Source organism: Leptosomus discolor, chromosome 1 (assembly GCF_034619465.1).
Source record: "Leptosomus discolor isolate bLepDis1 chromosome 1, bLepDis1.hap2, whole genome shotgun sequence".
Taxonomy (NCBI): Eukaryota; Metazoa; Chordata; class Aves; order Leptosomiformes; family Leptosomidae; genus Leptosomus; species Leptosomus discolor.
In genome coordinates, this window is record NC_141391.1 from 188,807,792 (window position 1) to 188,823,986 (window position 16,195).

Below are 16,195 nucleotides of genomic sequence, written 5' to 3' on the forward strand. Positions count from 1 at the left end.
ATGTACGCATTTTAGGAAGTAAAATGTAATTGATTGATACTTTTCCATTTTCAGGAATTCAAACTTAAAGAGTTTCAGAAAGGTATTAAATTTGTCAACAAAATAAATATAATGAAATAATTATTGACCTGAAACAGTCTCAAAAGAAATTTTATCTTTTGGGTTCGGGGGAGGGGGGGGGGGGGGGGCTGTGTGTTACAATTAATAAATAAATTCAATGAAAGAAATATTTCTGTTTCCACTGAAAATGATTAAAATGCAGGAAAAGTTTTCCTTGTTCTCCTCATTCTCTATTTTATACACAAAATCTTAACACTGTGAATTACACTATAAAGACAATATTGTCACAAATCTAGTACTCCAACCATTGACAATTGTGAGCTATTTCACTATAAGAAACTTACAGTCACATCTTGAAACTGGAGGCGCATAGCAGAGCCTGATGGTTGTGGTCGGCTGGTAATCTCTAATATGGTCCTTAACAGACTATCTAGCAGGCTGTTTACAATCACATCAACTTCTTCCAGGACAGACTTTTCCTTAAATAATAAATAAAACATTTAAGATTTTAAAATAGAAAGATGACCAGAGGCATATTTCCTTTTACATAGTTTCAAAAACAAATTATAGTTTTACTACGAATCTTACATTCGAGAAACAAGGACTATTCTCTAATTAAGATATTGTTTGGTAATTCTATTGATATTTTTCTAACAGTTATCAATTACTTACATTGTCTGAAACAGAGGACAGTTACGGGGATGATTTTGAATATGTAAGCATTCATCAAATTAGCATAGCTCTATTTTCAATTACTGTTTAGAAGAAAGCAGTAAATAATATACAAGAACTTTTCGGGCAAGATTTTTATAGGTAACACCCATATATTTTCTGGGGAAAATGCCAAGAGAGGCTTAAATTTCAAAAAGTAGAATTCTGTTTTCACACTTTGAAACTATCACCAGAAACAAGCAGATGGTGCTCAACCTTCAAGACCTGCTTCAGCAGTAAGGACCAGCTACATTGCTTCCCATCAACCGAGTAGCACAAACAAATTAGTCATTTATGTAAGCCTACAACTGCTTGTACGCAACATGAATACAAAGCAACCAAGGTGTTCACTGCCAAGAGAGACCATGAATACCTTAATTATACGTATGAAAACACTTGGCGAAGTCAAGTTGTAGTAACTTTTCCTTTTTAATTCAGATGGAAGTGTTTTCCCTGCTTCAACAATGATTTCTGTCTCCACTGCAGCAGACAATACCATCTTAATCTGAGTGATTTTCTCCACAATTGAAGAAGACATTTCTTCGTAGAAAGAAACACTTCATAATCAAATGCACATAACCAAACTAAAACTCAGCTGACAAACAGATCATTCAACTTTGCTGACATCAAGGTGTAGGAGTGAATTATTTTTTTTATTCTTTTTTTCCTTCCTACACACCCAAAGCATACGATATTTAACAAAACTCAAAATTGCTGTTTGCACTCGAGATGACTCCAGTGTCACAGTCGTTTTCTCTGTCACTTCATCCAGTATCAAACAACTGTTAACTTTGTTCCTTATGAAGGCAGACAGTATACAGTGTATTTAGGAACTGTATCAACCGTGAGGACTCATGCACAAACCACCATTAGAACAGCCAATAACCTTAATTTTTTCAAAGCTGCCTGACTGTAAATTCACTTGTTCTCTCAGCCTCTAAATTATCTTGATTACCATGGAAGGAATGAAATTCCGAACCGATCCACAAAAATCATATCAAAGTCACCAAGTTGTCAATACCCTGAATGACTCCAAGACTACTAAAAATAGTAGCTGCTTATCCTGAACACTGGGGAGTTTTATGTAGACAACCACTTGTTACTGTGTACATCTCTGGCTTGGTGACTCCAAATGAAAGATCTCCTGAAATTAAGACCAGACATGTAAGCCCAATCCAAAACCACAGCTATGCTTTATCATCTACCACTTCATCATATGATAAGGTATTATACTACTCCAGAAGCAGCTGCAATGAAAATACTGTTACAGTGCCAAAGTTGCAAGCTGCATTCATATCAAATCACTGATGGAAGAACTGTAATTGCTGACAGTGGTATGAAATGAAGAAACACATGAAGCAGTTCTCATTAATGCATTACAATGTAATGTATACTGGCCTTCATGTGGATGTACCGCATTAACTATATAATTGTGTTATATACCTTTACCTGTCAGAACTTACCATCATCTTCATATTTGCAATACACCTATCTAAGCTAGCTCTCATATGCATCTTTCACAGATGAATTTGCAAACACAAACACCAGAAATTTGCCACAAAGTTTATCAACTAACAACTAACTGCAACTCCCCGTTGCAATACTCGTATCAATCTGTTTACCTATATCACCCCTGTGTCCCCTATGACTAAACAAACAGTCCACAACAGAAAATGCCTCTAAAAGAAAGTGGACATTTGTTTCTGTCCAACACAACATTCCCAAAAGAGTCAAAGCTTGGCACACCACTATGTGTAGAATTAAAATATTCTTGCACGGGAAGAAAAGGCATATGAGAAATCAAAATGACACGTTTATGCAGAATCATTACAAAGCAACCTCTTTAAAATTCTCTTGGCTGAGGTCCAGTTTGTGTCATTAAATGTCACTGAGCCACAGAAAGAAGTTCAACACCTTGTGGATATGACATGGTGTTTACTCACTGAGCTGTTCTTCTTGATGAGGCAAAATATGTTGCTAAGGATACGTGCACACATTATAAGATCCTTCTGCTCTTGTAAATGCATGTGGAGATGATGTAAAACTACCGGAAGAAGAATGTATCGAGAATCTGGAAAAAATTAAAAATTTGATGAGTAGAAGCTTCTCATAGAATCATTTGATTTTAATACAGACATAAAATGTGTCTTCAGTGCAAAACAGTACTTCTGATAAGCAGAAGCTTATACTTGCTTTAACCAACATTTTTTATAAGCAGCAGCTTTTATTTCACAATCTTAACATCCTAAACAAAATACTTGAAGAACAAACAATATGCTGAGCGTCAGTATGTCACATCATGGATGGAGAAAACCACCACTGTGTGGAATACACAATATATAACAGAAAATTCTAAGTATTTATTGAACTGTCATGCAAAAAAGCTTAGCACAAACATTTGAAATAATGTGTAATTATGCTCTAGTGTTTCCTACCATGTGACAGGATCCCTTTGCAATCCAAGGTCACAACAGACTTCATCCTGAACTTATGTTATTCTAGAAATGAGTTCTACTTTACAGACAGGCAGCACTTTCAGATTTCTTTCAGGATTTTCACTTTTCCAGACTCCTCACTCCTACTGAGTATGAGCAGTTTAGAGTACTCGTATCTACATAAAATGATTTGCCTTTCCCCTATTTAATTTTCCAAACAGAGTTCTTTGGTGCTATTTTCAGTCCTGAATTCCTCAAAATTATGCAAGAACTTCATTAACATGCTACTTTTTCTTGCTTTGTTTTTTAATAATTAAAGACACTGTTAAATGGGAACAGTCCTACTTCTTCCACTTGTGATAACACATTAAACACCTATTAACAACTTGATAAATAGAATGGGTGTTACCTGTTTTCATTTTGTTGTTTTTAGATCTTTCCCACAACTGAGAAATAATGTTCTCACAGAAATGTACTTGAATAATTTCCTCTATTAAAATTTTAATGATGATTATATGCTACGTTATCTAAATATATTCATCTACTCAGTTCTTTCATTCATTAATGTATTTATTTCCTAAAAATTGATTTTATCTACCTGCAAATGTACTCCTTAAAAATCATTCTGCCAACCAGGTACTGCTGGTGGATTAGTCTTTCTATAAACACTTTTTTCTCCCTCAAATATCTCCTCTATATTTTCCACAAGGGAGAGAAAGATAGATTTATTCTGAGATTTTATTTGTTGAACGCTTCTTTCACTCACTGAAATATAGCACTAATCTTGTTTTTCTCTATTATTCCCTTGTTTTCATTGTCTAGTTATTTGTATAACACAAAACAAATCATATGGACAAGTTGATTTGTACACACTATATAAGTACATTCTTGTTTTTGAAAATAAGCTTGCCTGCTCTTTTTAAATGGGTCTTTCACGCTTATTGGTGTTCAAGGCCAGGCTGGATGGGTCTTTGAGCAACCTGGTCTAGTGGAAGGTGTCCCTGCCCATGGCAGGGGGCTTATAACTAGACAATCTTTAAGATCCCTTCCAACCCAAACCATTTTATGATTCTATGTTTCTATTATTTATTTAGGTGTTCTGCTGTATCTTCCTACTGAAGAAAAATATAACCAAAGACTGTATGGCAATAGGTAAAAGGCCATCAATTAATTTAAAACCAGTGGTACTGAAGCCCCAAAGCAGGAAACAATAGCCTCTATCCAGTGAAGGCTTACTTCTGCAAGTGCATTAGTAGGTTTTCATCAGGACTGGCCTGAGAGTTTGTATCTGCCTGTAGCACTGCAGTTGGGCAGAAGTGTCTCAACCAAACCAACAAGGTATTTTCTTTTTGTCTACCTAAAACATAGAAGCTCAGCGAAGTGTTGCCCGAGGTAGTCTGAGATGTCAAATGTGCACAGCTGCCACCGACCCATCCACTGCAAGATCTATAAGGTCACAGAATCATAGAATGTATAGACCTCTAAAGGTCATCTAGTCCAACCCCCCCTATAATAAGCAGGGACATCTCTAACTAGATCAGGTTGCTCAGAGCCCCATCAAACCTGACCTTCAATGTCTCCAGGGATGGGGCTTCCACTACCTCTCTGGGCAACCTGTTCCAGTGATCCACCAGATCAAAAGAAAACCATCAGGATCCACCACGTCAAAAGGAAAGCAGGTAGGAATATGCCTAATGTGCAGACCTGTGGTTAGGAAAGTGCCAGCTTCTGATCCTCACTGCTAAATCTGCTTTTTGATTACTGATAGATGAAAAAACAGAGCTAATGTCTTCAGCTGAAGTGAAAAAGCAGAGCTCTCCATTCCTATTAAAAAGACCTAATCTCTAGATTACAGGGGATGGCTCCTTTTCCCTGCTTTCTGTTAGGCCTTATACATATTGAATTCTTGAGTATCTGGTAACCAGTCTTCAAGAGAAGAGATGAAGGGTTCTGTATAAACCAGCCTGTGGCTCTGCAGTTGGGGTACTCTCTTGGTAGGCAGGTGATAGGAAGCTGAACCCAGGCTGACAGAGCACTGAACCTAGTCTTCCATTCCCAGGAAAATGCTCACTACTCAACTCCACAACTGTCACAGAGCAGTTACAGTAGCTCTTTCACACATCACTGGTGTGAGCCTTATCCTTTGGGCCATAGGTCCTCTGAGGACAGAAGGTTCGCTCTTGCAGCTACAACTCAAATTCCTCAGCCCAGAAGGTGAGAAGAAAACAGGAGCAGCCCCGTGCCAAGGTGTTTCTTCGTGGTTAACTCTTGTTGATCTGTAAACAGACAGCTCTTAGATATGATACGGCCTGAAGCATCTCAGGCAAAACCAAGTATCCTCATTCAACTGTTTTCAAGTATCCCATTTTTGCAAAAGCTCCATAGCATGATCAGGAACATTGTTTTACCAAGACCAAAGATATCAGCAAAAAGCATCTTACGGTGACGTGCAACTATACATGGGCAGGAACGATCCCAGTTCCTGAACTAACCACCACATATAACACAGCTTTAGATATACTCCTTGTAAGGCTATAATCTAAACAACCCTCTGTCTTGACCTGTTTAGGTGGAGAGATGTACTGAAAAGGAGAGCTGGCATGCCCACCTCTGAGACAAACCAAGGACTATGTGAGAAAGCTTGGAGAATGTAGAGTACAACATTTGTCTCCGGTTACTCTTTTTCTTAAAAATTGTCAGCTGCAATGTCAGCCACTGTATGTGGAAAAATTAACGAGCGCAAGGAATGGAGCAATAATCAGAACTCTTAGCCATCAGTCACTGTCCTAATTTTTCTTCTGTGCAGGAAGCCAAATTAGCTGACTGTTTAAAATGCTAATACTTGCCCTTTACAAATATTATACAGAAAGATAGGAAAAAAATAATGACATAGAGCTTTTCAAGTACATGCTTGGCATAATTAGAAAGACAGACTACTCTGGGCAATCCTTCTGACTTTCCTATGCAAGCTACATTAACATTTAATATTTAACCCACAGTAGAACTTTCCCCCTTGCTTTTCAGTTAGTGGTAAAGCACCTGCATAAACATACACAACTTTCTTTATTCTAGTATATTTTAAAGATTTATTTCAGAAAGATGATATTCATTTTAATGACTATATCTGAACAGATGGTCAAAATTTCAGCCTGCTTGGAAGAAGAATTGGTGTAATTGAACATTTTAAACAAATAAACAGCATTCTCTGTGAACAGTGAGAAGCAAGGAAGTTGCTCTTGGTTTTGATAGTTTTACTTGGATCTATTCAATCTACACCTCCTTGTTTCGAAGAACCACTGGACTTGAGGGTGGTAGGAGAAGAAAATGCTTAAGCCAGATAAAGTTATCACTGTAATTCCAAAACTGAACATATAGGCATGCTCTGTGACTGCATAGACAATGGGTGCAAGATGGAGCATAGAAGGTTCCACATTAACATAAGGAAAAACTTTTTCACCGTGAGGGTGACAGAGCACTGGAACCGGCTGCCCAGAGAGGTTGTGGAGTCTCCTTCTCTGGAGACATTCAAAACCCGCCTGGACGCATTCCTGTGTGACCTACTCTAGGTGGTTCCGCTCTGGCAGGGGGGTTGGACTAGATGGTCTTTCGAGGTCCCTTCCAACCCCTAACATTCTGTGATCACTGTTCTCAGAACAGTCAGTTTCAAAACTTCTGTGAGGAACTGTTTTCAGTTGAAGGAAAACTGGTGTGGCTGAGAAAGTCCTCCCTTGGCCTAAAAAAGAGCCACAGATGCAAAGCATCATTTGCAAAGCTTTTGCAAAATATTTTTTGCTCTCCACTCTAGAGGTATTGGATTTTGTATGCAATGTACAAACATACATCCCGCCAAAGTTGTGTATAGAAGCACACATACACAAACAACTCCAAAGGATAGTATATTGCTGTGGAAGACAAATTAAGAAATACTAATTACTCTGAAAAAGATCCTGGAGTACTTGAAAGCAGTAAAATGGATCCATGTGTAAAACCTTTATGTTTCAAAAAAAAAAACCCAGACTCTTTAAAATCTGCATTAATATGTAAACTTTAATGCATTTTATCTAAATTTAATTCAGGATTTGTATCAACGACTTCAATAATTATGGGCTTTTTGCATTTTTATAGCAATCAGTTAACTTGCAGTGATTACTCAGACATCTTACAAATCTTATTAAAGAGAAGTTTTGAGTCTTTTGAGGAAATGATGGAATAAGAGGGAAATCATAATACCCAGCTTCTAGAACTAAATCTCCTTATCAGTTAATGGTATGTTTTCCTGAACTTGCTAACAACTTTTTTTTCATTCCCATAGGAAGTCCAACATGTAACAACATCCTTTTCGCAAGGCAGCTCAACTATACTAAATTATTCTTAGTGATTGGGTCAGATATTCATCTCTGACTGACTATTGAAACATCTAGTTTCCTACATGTACACTCTCCTGTGATATACCGGAAGCAACTCTGAAATGACCTCATTCACAAAGACAGACTAAGGGACGCAGCTATCTCAGAAAGAAAGCAAATAGATAATTATAACTTTTCTAATCTATTGATAGTGGGTTTCAGTGTAAAATAAGGAAAACAATAGAAAAATGATAAGGAATATGTTAAATACACAAAACTTTACATATGTTTTTAAAACATCAACTCTGGATTTTTCCCAGATGCATTACATATATCATACATAGATACCATATACCATATGATATCTGTTGTGTAAATGGTTAAGAGAATTAAAACCCTCCTCTATTTGTTTTGTTTGCCTCACTAAAATGAAAAGTCCTACTCAGCTACTCCTGCTCAGAGGTCCAAATGCTCATATTTTGGGAAGACATAAAGTTTGTCATGTAAGAACATTCTTCATGAGGTAAGGAGCTGCACCTCAGATTATAACTGGGCTAAGAGACAGGCTTTATCAACACGGGATTTCCTTTTTTTTTAGGACTTTACCTACTCATGTAATCTTTCTTCTGGTAATTGACATACTTGATCAGTGGTGATTCCAAGAAAACTCATCCTCTCTGGAGGAAGAAACCTAGATGTTCCACTTACATACCTCATGTTTTCACAGCTATTGAATCTGCAAGCTCAAAGTAGCGCCCTTAAATAAAAAAAAATACTAGCGTTCTGCTAATTTCTGTTTAACCATGTCCTGGAGGACAGTTCAAGATATGTTTTCCTGTTAGTGGCCTTAACTCTTCCCAGCAAAACAGATTTAACTCTTCCCCAAAGCAAGCTATAATATTTAATGCAAAAAAGGACAACAAACTAGTGCTAGACTACTGACGTGTCAGAAACGACAAAGGTAGAAAATCTTCTGGGTACAGGCATATGTAGGTCATCAATTTGGCCATTCTACAAGTCTCAACAGAGATGCGTCCAAAAAGTTACACCCAAAATACCAGGAGACTGGAAGAAAGGCCAAGAGGAAAAACAAAATACTGCTAGTCTTTATCAGCAGGAAAACTGTCATTTGTTTCATTTTAGACACCCAATGTAGTGTACCACAAAGATGCAGAAGTAAATACAGAAAAATAGAAGTAAGGCCTTAATACCCACTAACTTTTCACAGGAGCTATGCAGATAACAACTGTTGACGTCTTTTGACATCTCTGTAGTTCTTACCTATATGAAGAGCTGAAGTTTAAAATCGTTGAAAAAGGTTCTAAGCAAGCTATACCAAAGCCTCAATACAGAGACATTTCAGACATCCTATCCACACATAATCAACATTGTAACCTGCATATATATATATGAATGCATATAACCTGCGTCCTATACCAAATGTATCTCCCAATTTCAGCAAAAGCATAGCTTTAGTATCAGTTGATTTCTGCAGCAGTGGGAGCTAATATGTTAGTTGTTCAGGCCTTTGCAGCACAAAATGTGTAAAACTCCCATGCTAAACTGCTCTCACTTGTTTCCAAGCAAGCTCCAGATAACAGAAAACGTTCTCTAAGAGCCCTCCTCATTTTAAGATGTTTGAATAAATAGTTATTTCCTGTGTTCCATCTAGTTCCGATGTGTTAGCCAGCACTGTGGCTTGCAGCATTCATCATCTTCATCATTATTTTCACAGCAGCAAGCCTCAACTTCACATTAGGATGTACAGTTTGCTCTGCACATTAACATACTCTAGTGCAATACTTATTTTCCCAAGAGGATTTTCAAAGGACTTCCTTCTAGAGATTGACTGAGGGGAAGTCTACTTATATTTTTGTATTTCAAAGAGATGAAACATTAAGGGCAAAGAGACCAAGATGCTGATCTCCACAAAACCCTTCAACTTAACGATGACTGAAATTACACTGTACAAGTGTTTGCCTGAGCTTCCTATCATCAACATTGGAAGCTAATATTACTGCCTGATGTCTTTCACATCAGTTTCCCTACGGTCTAAGAAATCTATATTCTATTTGTATATAACCCGCACTCCACATAAAATTTATCATGTCATTTTCACTTCTTTTATAGCCAAACCAACTCATACGACTTCTTAATACTGAAATTGGATTTGAATAAAAAACTAACACTTTTACAAAAGGAAGCAACAAAAAAAACCTGTGATAGAGCTGAAAGAAGATTTGCAGTTCCAAGGAAGTCCCCAAAAGTCCCTCACATGGCATTAAATAACTCTTTTTAACTACATTCATTCATTTGGATCTTCTGGTTAGGCTGACCTAACCGAGACAATGGGAGGAAAATGGAAATGATGCTACCTGGTCCCTAAGTACTTTGGAAAATGAAAAATGTAAGTTAGAGCATCCTTGAGACTGCTCCATGAATATGTCGTCATCTACCTAGAGTATCAAAGGTTTGGACAATCAGCTGTAGGGAGAGCTCACTGTTCTGGAAGGGACTGCCACGGAGGATCACAAGGGACAGGGTAATCTGTTTTCACAACTAGAATGAAGTAGCCAGGATCCCTTACCTATTTCTTTGAGCTCATACTTTTGAAGTACAATTGCTGAAAGCATTTTTTAAAAAATGTTCTAAGATTTCTTCCTCTATTTCGCAGCATCTCAAAATATTTATGCATATCCTGGTGGCTTTTGCAGAGCCTTCATCATTGTAATGTGTTTACCCTGAATGCCTTAGACGGTAAAAGTTACTGTTTCTACTGAACTCCATCAGCCAATACCTAAACAGCTCTCAAGAGGGCTTTTGCTGAGTGTATTAACACTTATTACAATTCTTTACATCTCCTCTATTTTAACTCTTTTATTTCAAAATTAGTTCATCTCAAATTTACTATTTGGTCACTTCTATGGATTTCACTTAGAATAGAAAATGTCAGACTCACCATCACACAGCAGTTTTTTCTTCTGCATAGCAAATAACTTTGCTGTTAAATACTTTATGCATCAAATATCACTCGCATTTGTGTAGCCTTTTTCTGCTACATTAAGAAATGGAGGATTGAAACTGCTGAACTAGCAGGAGTTACACAAATAAGACTTAATGAATAAGTGGCAATCTGTTTGCTGAACTGCCCCCAAAGGAGAAAAAAAAAAAGGAAAAAACCCACAATTTAGTAAAGCTTTTTCCTTTATAATTACTTAAAAAGTGTAAGGCAAACTTCCTTCACAGACATATTGCCAGCAGTAGATCAAACCAAAACTATATTTTAAGAGTCTTTATCTCTAAAACCCAAACCACTAAATTTAACTAATTTCTTGTATTCTTGTAGACGAGCAGCCTGTACAGAGCAGTGCTTCAAGAATTGTTCCTTAGAAAGCACTACTCTGAGCCACGCTATTCCCTTCAGCACATGCTGGCCCGTGTACCAAGCACATGATTTGAGTTCCTTATCTGCAGTTAGCCCAGGGTAACCTTACCTGGGTTAGTGTAGAGGTGACTCTCTACAGTTTTCCCAATACTCTGCAGTTTAACAGCTTGAAGGGACTCATCCCCATGCATGACTGTTGGCAAGCTGCCCAGAGCATCGTGAACCAAATTTGCCACTTCTCTTACATCAAAGAGCTTCAAAAGTTCAGAGTACACGGATGGGAATGAGCTGAGAAACACAGCCTAGAGGAAAAAGACAAAAAATGGACAGTCAGATATTGCAGAATTTAAATAACTATAGAAAGTTAAGCAACTGTAGAAAAATGCCTGGTTTTACATGTCAAGGGTAATTAGTACCTTTAAAAATGGTCATATTTTCAGAAAAAATATCCTTACATTCATTAACGGGATCACACTTGTCATTATTTTCCTTTAAGGATTATCTAATGACTGTTCATTTCTCCCAGGACAAAGTGAAAGTAAAAAGTTCAGCTAAGAACAAAAATATTTATACTTTACAGATTCTTCATGATCTATGTGTGTCAGAGGAAATTTTTATTTAAAGGATCCTTTAAAAAGGATAACAGAAGATAGCTGATATCAGAACAAAAATATTTGAGTGGAGTTGTTCTGGTTTGCTTTGTTTTAAGATAAGTAACATCACGGCCTATGTATCTTCCATTTTTCAAATAATGAACATTTTTATTTTGGAGTGAAACAACACTGGCAGTCTTGGTTCACTTCAGCAATCCTAAAACAGGGTTAGAAATTCATTGGTGAGTATAGTGAATATGTAAACACAACACTGGAAAAGAAAGGAGGGCAATGCCAGAGAAAGGAAGCTAGAACTGACATTCCCTTCCTCCTCTCCAAATCCTGCTGACTGAGAAAAGCTACTCATACCTCAGACCTTCTTCACACTGGTGTCAGAACAGATGACCTAAAAGGTTAAAGACACTGAAGTAGAATTCCAAATATGGTTGTTTATATCATTTTGCTGTTATCTTTTCACTCCACCTGTTAACATGATACAAGTGGACTAACCACCTCTCTACTCCGTTTTCTCTGATTTGCCATCTTTTAGGAATAACAATTTTCTATAGATTCTGATCAGACACTAGAAAAATTTTTTTCCACAAGAACAATCAGCCTTTGGAATAATCTCCCCAGGGAAGTGGTGGATTCCCCAACATTGGACACTTTTAAGATTCAGGGTATGGGGCCATCTTATCTAGACTGTACCTTTTGCCAAGAAAGGTTGGACCAGATGATCCTTGAGGTCCCTTCCAAGATGGTATTCTATGATTCTGTAGAGCTTAAGAAATCTGTAATTCTTAACAGCTCTTAAACACCTTTGGTTACAGAAACAGGCAAGAGGACGGTATATCTATGAGCTGTAGAAGCTGGTAAATCTATGACACTTAATGTAGAGAGCTGTCTCCTGCCTGTTTTGCCTCTGTGCTTTAGCACTAGTCAGTTTTAGTAGTCTCAATTGAAATAAAGATACAGCTGAGTATTAAAACATACAGTTCATCAAGACTTAAAATTTTCTGTAAAGCACGAAAATTCTGATAATCTTTTGTACGGCTCAAATTCTTCAGTTCCATTTTGGTTAAACTAAGCCATAAAATGCCCAAAACAGAGAAATTACTTTATTTTTATCCTGCAATATAATTATTATAATACAATTATAATTCAGAATTAAATGTTAAATTTAGGATTATCTATACCAAGTGTCTTCAGAAGCTGCTGGTATGAAAATTTCACACTGTAGGACAAAAATATGGGGATGAGCTGAAAATTACATTTTGTTCTAGCAAAATCACATTTTCTTTCCTGGGAATATATGTAAGGACACGCATACATTTTCTATACTGGATGTGGAAAGTGGCAATAAGAAAGGCATGCTTGAAAACTTACTTGTAGTTGGGATAAAGCACTAGCTCCTTTGCTCTCTTGGGAAAGAAAGAACCGTACTGACATAAGAAGCTCTTGAATACAGCAGCGAAATTCCTCCTCATTTTGTCCACCAGTGGCAATAGAGAATAACCTCCGAGACTGAACTATATATTTAAAGATATATTCCTGTGCCTACAAATATCAAAATCAGAAATAATTCACAAAAATGAACCCACCCATCTTCAAATAGTACACACACAATGATTATATTATGCAAATAATGGCAAGAGTCTGAAACAGGACACTGTTATTTAATTTTGGCAAGAAACACGAACATTTCAAAAGCACACACTCAGAAACGCTCTTCCCTTGCCTTTCATAATCTCTACAAATCAGGGAACAATTGTTTTTTTAACAAATGGAAACCTCAAAATCTCAACACTGCCCCCCCTCACTCACCCCTTGCATGTCTTTGGCTATGAAAACACGTATTGCATAAACATACAAGGCCAATATAACAAACAGGCTCAAACTTTTGAGCTGTTCTTGGAATTTCTCTGCCTATTAAAAGTTGTTTTCCTGTCAACTGAAAACGAGATTAAAAAAAAAAAGCTTGAATTAAGTTGCAAAACTGTTGGAACATAAAATAAAAATACAGCCCTTCCTTCTTAGCAAGACACCTAAGTTAACAGCAGCACAGAAAAGCACAGAAGGGTACCATGTTGATATTTTATTTCCAGACTAGCACCTGTCCCAAATAGGATTATTGTGTTGTACAACTCAGCCTAACTTCACGCTGTGCTCTCCACCGTTTTCAGTAGAATTCCTTGGTGTCAGGATTGAACCATTAAGTCAGCATGCATGACTGCCATTTAGATTCAGTTATGTGACAGATATTAATACCACCAATGCAATCTATATTTACTTTCTTAGATCTAACCCCTACTCTTGTATATCCTCATTCCGTAAGGAACCTAAAGCTCCAGTCTAGTGGTAGTAAGCTCCACTGATCAGCTTAGTGACAAAAGAGAGCAACAAATAAACTGACTGCACTGAAAAAGTTTGTAACTCCTCAGAATTAGGACTACCATCCATCATTTGTACATACTCTGCCCCATTTCCTAAGTTAAACTTGTTGGTGCTGTATGAATACACCAATCAAACATACAATTTCCTTCAACGACTTTATTACCTTTAGTACTTCCTGTATGTGCTCGTGCAGCTCCACTTCAGTGACTCTATCAATATGCCACTTTAGTACTTTTATAAGATCTCTAGAATAGCACATCAGAAAGTATTATAACATAGAAGTGGGAGAAGGGTTAACTTTGCACATAAAACACAAACCAATAGCTGTCATATGAGAAACACTGACAAAATAAAAAATATGTGCCTAGATTTCACTAAGCACCACAAGCCCAATATTGCACTTAGTTTTCAGTCTGCTGAAAGCCACCTAGTAGACCTCTGATGAACAGGAAATAATACCAGCATTACATATGCAGCAGAATGATTTTGACAGGGATACACAAGCTCAGTTAAGCCAGAAGAGTACCTGCCAGCACAGACTACCCCTGCTATTCCCTGCATTGCTTTGCAGTCTCATTAAACTCATCAGTTTTAATGGAAGTCTAGGTAGCAAATAAACACAGAGAGTACAGCAGAGTAAGTGATACTTATTAGTGCGCTGCTCTACAGAGACAGTGAACACAGTTGCAGCTGGATGATATTAAGGCTCCTAGGTTTTTCAAAGTAATTCAAACAAAGAAATCCACTGAAGAAAAAGATTTAAAAATGAAGCCAATGTTAGAGCATTAGCAAGTAACCTTTCTGGTAACTTAAAGTTATTTTACTCTTTTTTTAATGGCCTAAATCTGGGCACTCACACAAGCATTGCATTTTATTTCTAATGATACCATTTAATTTAACCTAGTGCTTGATTCTGTTTAGTTTACCAAGAACTGTCAGTATTCAAGTCGGATAGAAAACGTACAGACTTCACCTGTATGCAAGTGCTCCTGCGAAATGACTTTCAATGTAAGTGTCCATTACTGGCTTAAAGTGGTGAAACTTGCTGTCCTGCAGCAAATTTATTATGTGAACCTAAATGTGAGGGGAAAAAAAAAAAAAAAAAAAAAGCTTTTTTTTTTTACTTAGTTCTTAAATAGTGCGAAGCATCATCACAAAATGAAACTTACCAAACAATCAAATACTTTTGATCCATATTTTTGAGAGTTTTCATCTAAAATCCCAAATAAAGTGTCTAGTGTGTCTTGAAGAAACTGATTCGAAAGAATAAGAGACAGTTTGTTATTAAACAGGTATTTTTGTGACATCCAAACACATTATTTCCCTCACATTACCTAAAAGGATAGAAAGGTATATACCTTCACTATTTCTGAACCATCAATTTCTTTTAATTTTGAGAGGCAACCTGCAATTTTGTCGGGGTGGGTTCTCCATTTCAGAAGGTCAAGCATATCTCCTGCAAAAACAAAATCCCAGATTAAAGTTGGAAGCAAAGCAGCATTTCAGATTTTAAATTCTACTATTACAGTCCACTCAGCAAAACTTGGCATCATTAAAACAAAAGAAAACATCTCAAGATTTGCTATAATACGATCTGTCCAACAACAAACTTTCATTCCATCCCACAACTGCTCCACCAATAGAAACATAAGAACATGGCACTGGGTCACTAAAATCAGCCTCCTGTGGCAAATGTATCAAGCAATCTTGTTCAGATATTTGTCAACTACCACCTTAAGAAAAGTAATTATTTTGCTGTCACTCATCCCATTGAAGTATGCCTTCCAAGGCCATCCTCTGATATCTAGGAATAGTCTCCTAATTACTAGTTTGAATATATTTAAAATACTCATCTTCCTATGTCTCTTCAGGGAACAAACACAATGTCTCTAAGATCCTGCTTTATTACTAAGACACACAATCTCTTCTGGAAAATAAACTCTTCTGAGCTAAAACATACCTGAGTGTCCTCCCGCCTCCTCCAGTTTTAATTAATTCTCCTTCAGCTTTCTTGACTAAAACGATAACTACATTACAGATGAAATTACATCACCATTTTTTGTATCATTAGTAAGCCTGTATGTCTGCTGTAAACACCTGACATACGTTCTAGAATCTGGGGTTGCTTTTTTTTTTTAGACACATCAGATTGGTGACACAAATAGGTCTTCCTCCTGTTTAATACTATTCATCTCCCTGGCTACAGCAGAATCCCCAAGAGTGTCCATTAGGGGATGGATCCTGCCTTTTGTACCATTAGATTTGATCTAA

General features: G+C 37.0%; 1 protein-coding gene across 1 annotated transcript in view; it reads right to left on the reverse strand.

Moving 5' to 3' along the window:
- The window catches only part of DOCK4 (dedicator of cytokinesis 4), a 166,981-nt gene that overhangs the window by 67,270 nt on the left and 83,516 nt on the right, over window positions 1-16,195 (reverse strand). The window contains exons 18-25 of the mRNA XM_086462120.1: window positions 15,283-15,380; window positions 15,094-15,177; window positions 14,898-14,998; window positions 14,088-14,169; window positions 12,917-13,087; window positions 11,047-11,239; window positions 2,715-2,842; window positions 405-539 (exon numbers count right to left, since the gene is read on the reverse strand). Of these exons, the coding sequence (XP_086318246.1) occupies window positions 405-539; window positions 2,715-2,842; window positions 11,047-11,239; window positions 12,917-13,087; window positions 14,088-14,169; window positions 14,898-14,998; window positions 15,094-15,177; window positions 15,283-15,380 (992 nt within the window). The remainder of the gene's footprint in view (window positions 1-404; window positions 540-2,714; window positions 2,843-11,046; window positions 11,240-12,916; window positions 13,088-14,087; window positions 14,170-14,897; window positions 14,999-15,093; window positions 15,178-15,282; window positions 15,381-16,195) is intronic.